The sequence below is a fragment of the Hemicordylus capensis genome, chromosome 7, assembly GCF_027244095.1.
Source record: "Hemicordylus capensis ecotype Gifberg chromosome 7, rHemCap1.1.pri, whole genome shotgun sequence".
Taxonomy (NCBI): domain Eukaryota; kingdom Metazoa; phylum Chordata; class Lepidosauria; order Squamata; family Cordylidae; genus Hemicordylus; species Hemicordylus capensis.
Window position 1 is genome coordinate 24,837,719 of NC_069663.1, and position 9,039 is coordinate 24,846,757.

Sequence of the window (9,039 nt, forward strand, 5' to 3'; positions counted from 1 at the left end):
GGGCTAAGCATTGGGTCTCCCCTCCAGATTGCCCCCTCCCCATAACTGTTTGGTTGTTGGCAATAACCCCAGCCTGTCACCGGAAACCTAATTCAGTCCTTGCTGTAGCCTAAACAGAGTTTCAGTTAATATTATTTTTTTCATTCCATGTACAGATGCAGGAAACGCAAAGCAATTTCAGCCACACTGCTTGAAATATCTGCAAGTGGCGGAAAGGATGCCCACATCATATGTACAAAGTCTAGGATTTGCTCATGGGTAAGGTGGGGAAATGCCATTCTGCCTAATGAAGAAACCTGTGGAACTCAAAGGTTTGCACATTCTTTCAATCAAAAGAGAAGTTTTAAAAATAAAACGTATTGCTTTAACTATTTTGGACTCTCTCTCTCTCACTCTCTCCTGGTATGTTCAGAGTTAAGACTTTCTCTAGCATCCTGTGAGTGTGCATGTTTCTGTGGGGGTGGAATTAAACTTTGTCCCTGAAGCCACCTTGGCAAACTTTGTGGCCACTGCTGTTGCTGACTCTGCCAGCCCCGCCTCCCTCTCTTCCCAGCCGCCTTCCTACCAGCTGAGCTGGGTATTTAAGTCTGGAGAGAGGGACTGGCTGGACACACTTTCCGGAGTCCAGCAGAAGACAAGGTAAAGAGGGATGGAGGCACCCAGAGGAGGGATCTGCTGGCAATCCCCAGCTCAGTCCCTGCATGAGTTTCACGGTGGGCTTCAGATTCTAAATCTGGACCAGGGGTAGAGGCTGTATGGAGCCAGGAGGGGTGGTTACTCTGGATTAAGAAAGCCAGGATCCAGTGCTGTGATGGAGGAGCAGTATGGGTTTTATTGGGGGCTACCTTTGGGGGTTGAGCACCCTCCAACAAAGTGGCAAAGTTGGCTGGGCTGTGACTGATCTGTGTGTGTCTCTTAGGGGTGGGTGTGATGGGTGGGTGGGTGAGAAGCCTTCCTCAATTTCGCCCCCTTCCCTATTCATTCATCTCTATCTCTCTCTCTCCCCCCCCAAAAGGAGCTGATTGATCACCATGAAGTTCTTTGCCCTGTTTTTCGCAGCAGCGCTGCTGGGAGGTAAGTAACTAAACATAAAGAGGTTTTGGAAGTCTAGTCCTGTTAGTCTAAAGCAGCAGACAGGCATACAACAAGTAAGCCACACCTAACCCCCGTGATTGAAATACTTGAAATACTGGTTGACATGAGCATTAATTTATCCTTTGTGGAGGAGAGGTTTGTCAATGGCAAGTACGCATCATAGACAAGTGGGGCTTCTATATACAGGGGCAGTATATTTCTTGTTAGTAGATGCTGGGGGCAAGCAATGGGAGATCACCATCCTGCCTTGCTTGTGAACTTCCTGGAGGCATATGGCTGGCGGCCCTTTTGAAGGCTGGCCTGGATGGACGTTTGTGCTGACCCAGAAGGGCAGTTCTTATTGTATTTTCAGATGCATGGGGGGAAAGCTCAATCAATGTGGGATGGGTGAGTACAGAGAGGCCAGACAGAGAAGAGCCCTGGAATTGCCTTGCTGCTGGATCAAACCAAGGTTTTCTCCAGCCCAGCATACTGTCCCCAACAGTGGACAGCCAGATATGCTGAGAAGCAGACAAAGGGCTCTTTCGCCCCCTCCTGCCCAGTGTACAACAGACCTGGAGCCCTTCCCTTGTGCATGCCTGCAGCATACAGTAAGGGAAGAGTTCTGTTTGTGCAGGGCTTCTACACCTTGGCTGTATCCCAGACCAGTCCGCCAGACCGCCCCGCCACCCCAGGGCTGGGGATGATGGGAGTTGTAGTCCTACACCATCTGGCTGAGAGGTCCTGTGTTAATGGGAAAGAGGGCGTTAAAGAGCCCTTTGTCCATTGCTGCAGCCTAGATTGGCATTCAGTGTGGCTAGAATTCAGAACTCCCTGCTCAGCTCTGAAGTCACCCCGTGACTTTGGATAAGTCACTATCTCGCAGCTCAGCTTATCTCACAGGGCTGTCGTGAGAATAAAAGGCTGGGTGGGAGAATCCTTTGTGACACTTTGTGATCATTTGGAAGAAAAAGCAGACATCATGCCTGCCAACATTTCCCCCAGTGGGGAAACAGGAGCATGTTGGCAGGTATGTGACATGCCCAGTGGGGGCACAACATGTTTGGGGCAGAGGGAGATGTGTTGTGACCAGCTGGGAAGCCTCTGGGCCCCCCGATGGATTCTGCCCCCCCCAGCAATAAAGATGTTAAGCAAAATCGTTAGCTTTGTAGAATATTCCTAGTATACAGCTTGGACAAGGTTAGTTTAGGATCTGGGTGTCAACAGCCTCAGATTTGAGCCTCATGGGTGGCACACACTATCTAGGAAGACAGAGTTGTGAAGGTCTCAGTCCTGGGAGCTGCTGTGCTGGGTGGTCAAGGTGTGAACTCTGCCAAGATCCCTGCCATTGGTCTGTAATCCGAAGGAATCGGTTTTAGAGGGCTCCTGGTGAACGATTGGCTCCCTCAATATGCCAGTCACCCATAAACCACATGCTTCAAGAGGCAATTTCCAAGATCATTGCCAATAGCCCAGTAGCTGGAAAGATCACAACAGGAGACAGAGCTATCACTGTGCCATGAAAAATGCCAGTTCTAAACCTCCCCCACCACCAGGAAGTACTTCTCTGCTTCCTTTATTATTATTTTATTGTATTTTATGTATTTTATTTCTATACCGCCCTTCCCAAAATGGCTCAGGGTGGTTTACACAGAGAAATAATAAATAAATAAGATGGATCCCTGTCCTCAAAGGGCTCACAGTCTAAAAAGAAACGTAAGATAGACACCAGCAACAGTCACTGGAGGTCCTGTGCTGGGGGTGGATCGGGCCAGTTACTCTCCCCCTGCTAAATAAAGAGAATCACCACATTAAAAAGGTGCCTCTTTGCCAAGTTAGCAGGGGTATTTTTTGCCCCCTTATGGGAGCAATGCGGACCTTCAGAAACTGCTCTACTAGCCATTTGTGACCTGGTTGGATGCCATGTGTGGCTGCATTCATCGTGGTGGGTTCTGTGATTTGCTGGCCAGTCCGAGGGTTTCCTTACAGATTTCCCCCCCTTTTTTTCCTTTTCCACGAAGGCTCCTTGGCCAACCCTGTCGTCCCAGAAGAGGCAAAATCCAAGTGGGAAGAGGGCGTGGAAGTCTTCTGGGACTATGTGACCAGGGTGGGGAATGCCGCTGATGACGTCACCGCTCAGATCAAGAGCTCACAGCTCAGCAAGGAACTGGAGTAAGTGGCTTTGCATCTGCCTTTGAAATAGAGGGGTGAGGGTGAGGTTTTGGTTTGTGACTGCTGTTTGCGGAAGCAGGGATCTCAGGTATAAAAGTCATATTTAAAAGTCAGGTGAATCCCGCTTCATTAGAACTGAAACACGTGTCCACAATTCTGTTTTGCAAATGGGATTCGCATGGATGTGGCCGCCATCCAAATCAGAAGTTGGGAGATTTTGAAATTTCAAGAGTTGTCCAATTTTGAGCGAAATTTTGCTTTGATTCCAGTACACCTTAACCAGCGCTCCCTCTAACAGGGCGTCCCAGCTGTTGTTGACTACAACTCCCATAATCCCCAAGTAAAAGCCATTGCAGCTGGGGATTCTGGGCGTTGTAGTCCACATCATCCGGGAAGCCCTGTTAGAGGGGACACTGCCACCCACCCACCCTCGCTCGGGAAACCAGCAGAGCTTTATCTCAACCCCACCGAACCTGATGTCAAGGATGGGCATCATTGGGCACATAGTAAGCCTTGTGCCCAAGCAGGGGATGCACCACTTATTGGAGACCCCAAAATCGTTGCTGTTGCTCCTTACCACTCCCATTGGCTTCCAGCTCCATCCTCCCCCTCACTTTTCTCCTCCACCCCATTCTGATGGATGCTGCCAGGTGTTCCTCTCTCCCTTGCTTGCTCACCCACCGCCTCTCTCTCCCTGGGGCGAATGGGATGAAAGCAGCAGGGTTGCTTATCTGGTCTTCATCCTCCCTTTCATTGGCACCCACTGCCATTCCTTTAGGCCTAGAAAGAAGGTGAGCTCCTCCTCCTCTTCCTTCCTGCTGCTGCTGGTTTGGACCCAAAGAGGGTGGGAGGAGGAGTTGGTGACGGGTGAATTACGAGAGGAGCAGTTGCAGCCACTGCCAACACCAGTGGGACGGGGCTGGATGGGGGAGGAAAGAGGCCCTGACATCCCAGCCCTGTGTGAATGTGCAGGAAAAGAGCCCAGAAAAGGGAGAAGGCCGATGTTGTCTCTAATTTGTTTTCATCTGTGTGAGGAATTAGTTTTGCTTCAGGCAGCAGTATCAAAGCAGTGTGTGTGTGTGCACGTGCATTCAGCGGGGGGGCCTTTCCTGATTCAACCTGAGCAGGATCTAAAATTAACTGCTCAGACATTTAAAAATGTGCGAGTGCGCGCGCACATGCGCACGCCTTAGAGGGAACATGGGAGAAGGTGCCCCCCTGCAGATCGCTTGCCCAGAGCCCACAAAAATAGGAAACCACTCCTGACCTTTCTGATTTTGACATGCTGGGTAGGGAACGGAAAACAACCTCGCAACTGTTCTCACCTGTTTTTCACCAATATTGGTGAAAACTAAATGGGAAAATGCAGGAACTGTGTGAGCAAAGCCTGCTAAGATGTCTAGCAGATGAGTCTGATTTTAGGGTGTTCCGTGCCCCTCCCCATGACTAGCACGGAAGCAAAATAGTAAACATTGTAGAATAATTTAAGTAAAACAGGAGAAATGAGACAGATTTTGTCCAGCTGTCGTCATCTATACAGATTGCAAAATTTAACTTTCCTTGGCACAGACCTGGGATTGCCTGGAAGCAGAATTTTAATTATTTGTTTTCTTGGAGCAGGAACAAAAGGCAGCTGCTCTTCACAAATCCGCAGAGTGAACAAACCAGCAGCTTTCATTCATCAAAACAAAACAAAATCAAGTTTCTAGCCCTAATGGATTGCCTGCTTCCAGTCAATCCATGCAGCCTTGGTAATATTCCTTCAAAGTGGGGTTTCACAAATGTTGAAGGAACGATCTAGTTAGCTTAGTTTGGCAACTCATTTTAATAAGTTTTAATAGTTCTAAAGAAGAGTATTACTAGCTCAAAAGATGACCAGTTTTTCTGTTGTGCTGACAGAGGCAACAAAAGACATTAAGCTGTATTCCCAGATGTTGTTGGACTACAATTCCCATCACCCCCAGCCACAATGGCCTTTGGCTGGGGACAATGGGTGTTGTAGTCCAACAACACCTGGGGACCCAACTTTGAGAACCCTTTTTCATTAAGCCGATGCAAGTGGCATCACAGACTAACACCCAGATGGCCTGTATAGAGCCAGTGTGTGGTGTAGTGGTTAGAGTGCTGGACTAGGACCGGGGAGACCCTGAGTTCAAATCCCCATTCAGCCATGAGACTTGCTGGGTGACTCTGGGCCAGTCACTTCTCTCTCAGCCTCATCTACTTCACAGGGTTGTTGTGAGGAGCAACTTAAGTATATAGTACACTGCTCTGGGCTCCTTGGAGGAAGAGCAGGATATAAAATGTAAGAAATAAAATAAAAATAAATAAAATAAAAAATAAATTTATCATGAAGAGAGAGGTGGTGGCCACCCTCGATGGCAGATTTTAAACAACATTTAAGGCCAACAAACAGCCCCATATTTCAATGTGCCATTTTGTTGGGTACACACTGAAAAGTGTGTAGGTTTGAGGCTGACTCTGAGGCAGAAAATCCAAAATGTTGGTTGGCGTCTGTTGACTGTGTGAAGACTATGTGTTGGCCTGTCTGGGGTTGAGGCTGGCTGAATTTCCGATTAACCACTGGGTTGTGGCTCAAGTGGAGTGAAATGTTTATTTCGCAAACCATTAACTGGTGGGTACAGGTACCCAAGCTACTCCATGGCGAAAGATGGCTGGCATTGGGATAGTGGTTGATATGTGGGAGGCAGGGCCCAAAGCAAGAGTATGACCGACGTGATGCACTCCCGGCCTTCACCCCTTCCCACTACCTCCTTCTCTCCCACAGTGGCTTAATCACAGACACCATGGCAGAGGTGGATCAGTACACTGACGACCTACGAGCGAAGATCGGCCCCTATGCCCAGGACGTGCAGCAACGCCTGACGACCGAAGTGTCGTCCCTGTCAGAAAAACTGCGCACCGACATGGAGGAGACCAAGGGCAAGCTGGTCCAGTACACCAACGATGCGCGCCTGATGATCGACCACAACCTGGACGTGTTGCGCTCCCAGGTTGGCCTGTACATGCGCAAGCTGAAGAAACGCGTCACCAAGGACACCGAGGAGCTGCGGCGCAAGTTCTCCGACTACGCCCAGGAGGTGCGGGCCAACACCGACGAAAAAGTGGACGCCGTGCGCCAGAGCCTAGAGCCCTACCTCTCGAGCATCCGCGAGAAGGGGCAGCAGCGTTTCCAGGCCCTGCAGCAGGCTATGGGGGAGCAAGGGAGGATGGCCCAAGAACAACTCAGTGCCCGAGCCCAGGAGCTCCACAGCCACCTCCGGGAGAAAGCAGAGGAAGTCAAGGGCTCCATTGACCAGGCCACGGAAAGGGTACGTGAGTGGTTTGCCCCCTTCCTGGAGGACGTCTCTTCTCAGTTCCAGGCCCTGGTGGAGAAGTTCAAGGAGCTGCAGTCGTAAGGCGTGGCCTGCACTCCCTTGGGGATAACATCACTGCCTTTGGTTTCCTGGGAAACCAAGATGGCCGCAAGACCTGCACTGCTCATCCCCCATCTCCCTCCAAGTCTACTTGGCCAGAATGCCGCCATTTTGGCCTGTTAACATTCCGCACCCTTTCTGCTGGTGACCACCTTCTCGGCCCTGCATTAGTAACTGTTGCATCCATGAACCACTGACAAGAAAGGCCTTAATAAGTTTGCTGCACTCCCCAGTTTAACACCTTATGCCCAAGACACGTGTGTCGTTCCTTTTTGCCGTGATTTCTCGGCTTTATCGATGCCTTCCGTTTGGATCTGTAACTGAATAAAATGTGCTTCACAGACATGAGGGTCTGTCTCTTTCATGCCGTGTCATTTCCATGTTTGATATCTTTTTCTGTGTAAACCACCTGGAGTTTAGGATGATATGAAAATGTGTAAAATAAATACAAATCATATGCACTACAACTACAATTGGAGAGGTATTGGAGGGAACAGGCAGACCCCCAGACATAGGGTGCTAGTCTTTAAAACAGTTCCTCAGAATAACAGTAAACTCATGCAGTTCCCCGACTTTGCTTCTAAAAGTCAGCTGCAAGAATTTGGGCTTGTTTCTGTTTTGCTGGTTATGTACTCAAATTGCACCCGGAGGCAGACAGAAAATGACCTGAATAAAACAATATCCTGAAAACTGCTTACATATATAGGTCAGGACTCAGAGTTCCTCATTGTCGTGCAACAACATCTGGGCACTCAACCTTGGCAACCCCTGATATAAGTACGAACGGTTGTGTTGCTATTTTGCTCACATGGAGAAGAACGCCCAAGTCAGATGTCCTTCTTACCCTACTTCTCAGCCAACATTTGGCCCCCAAAGAAAGCAACTCACAGCAATCCAAATCTAATACATATAACAATTAAAATGCGGTGGGGTTCAGATCTCAACTATAAATGGGTCCAGTGCAATGGATGGGTATCTAGCCGTACCCTTCCCTACTCTCTGTGATGGCCTAAGCTTCAGTTAATCCAGCGACACATCCAGAGAGCTGTAGCCAGTGACTGAATGAGAGAGGAAATTAAGGTGGGTGTTGGGGAGTTACTGTCTGCCGGTTTGAATCCCCGCTGGTATGTTTCCCAGACTATGGGAAACACCTCTATTGGGCAGCAGTGATCTAGGAAGATGCTGGAAGGCATAATCTCACACTGCGTGGGAGGAGGCAATGGGAAACCCCTCCTGTATTTTACCAAAGAGAACCACAGGGCTCTGTGGGCGCCACGAGTCAACACCGACTCAGTGGCACGACTTCAACCTCATGGCTGGGTGGAGTCAGGAGGCAAATCCCGGGGCAGGTCAGTGGGGCCACATGGGGAAGAAAATGAAAGGACGATCCCTACCACAGGCTTTCCCAGCCGTACCTGAAGATGCTGCCAGGGATTGAACCTGGGACCTTCTGCACGCAAAGCAGATGTTCTGCTATTACCTTACCTCATTCACCTTTCTGCTGGATGCCCAGAAGATGGGGCTGGGAAAGGGGTTCAAGGTTCTTCCCCTGCCCCTCAGTGAACCCAATTTGAAGATGAAAACTGGGCTACTGTGTCCTATGGAGGTCCAAGATGGACACCTCCTGGTCCCCTGTAGATTGCCTACTCTGACCAAAGCTAGTCCTGGAGGATCCCCCCCCCCTGATATTTTCCCCAATACCCAGGAGATTGAGGTGGATTCCTGGAGACCTCAGGCCAGACCTGGAGAGTGGGCAACCCTACTGGTGTATACTGCTTTTAGTTTAATATCCCCAATACTCAAATACATCAGAAGGGCCCCCTGCAGCTTTAAGAACTGCGTGTGATTCAGACATTCAACAGGTGATGCTTTTGCTAGCATGGAGATGCCGGAACAGGGGACATCCTGACTGTTGGGTTTTGTCAAGGTGTCGTTTTGAAGAGCAGAAATGTTTCTTTAAAATGGGGAGGCATTGGCCCCCAGGGCCACACAACACCAGAGATCTGACTTCTATAAAATTGTATCAACTCACACTAACACAATGTTAAGGCATCGACACAAGAACAAAACAGGGCCAGTGGTTTACAAGGGTAGGAGTTCCCAACCTTGAGTCCCCAGATGTGTCTGGGCTACAACTTCCATCATCCCAACCAACAAAGGCCATTGTGTCTGGGAAGGATGGGAGTTGTAGTCCAACCACATCTGGGAACCCAAGGTTGGGAAACCCTGTTTCCCAACCAGAAGACTGGAAGTACTATGATTCAAAGACGTGTCTGGACTGCCTGAACAGCTTCCAGAGTCAGCCTGGACTAGCACGTCCTTTGAGGGCAGAGTTTGCTTTGAGAAGCACCCGAGC

The 9,039-nt window shown here is 49.5% G+C and overlaps 1 protein-coding gene across 2 annotated transcripts; it reads left to right on the forward strand.

Annotated features, from left to right (window-relative positions):
- The first annotated feature begins 544 nt into the window (after positions 1 to 544).
- APOE (apolipoprotein E) lies at positions 545 to 7,026 on the forward strand. 2 transcript variants are annotated; one of them, XM_053268484.1, is made up of 4 exons: positions 545 to 639; positions 1,016 to 1,074; positions 3,096 to 3,246; positions 6,035 to 7,026. In XM_053268484.1, the coding sequence occupies exons 2-4, from the start codon at positions 1,032 to 1,034 to the stop codon at positions 6,663 to 6,665; spliced, it is 825 nt and encodes a 274-aa protein (XP_053124459.1). In that variant the 5' UTR covers positions 545 to 639; positions 1,016 to 1,031; the 3' UTR covers positions 6,666 to 7,026. The 2 variants fall into 2 exon arrangements, with proteins under 2 accessions (XP_053124459.1, XP_053124460.1); XM_053268485.1 differs by having other exon boundaries at positions 610 to 713.
- The last annotated feature ends 2,013 nt before the right edge of the window (positions 7,027 to 9,039 follow it).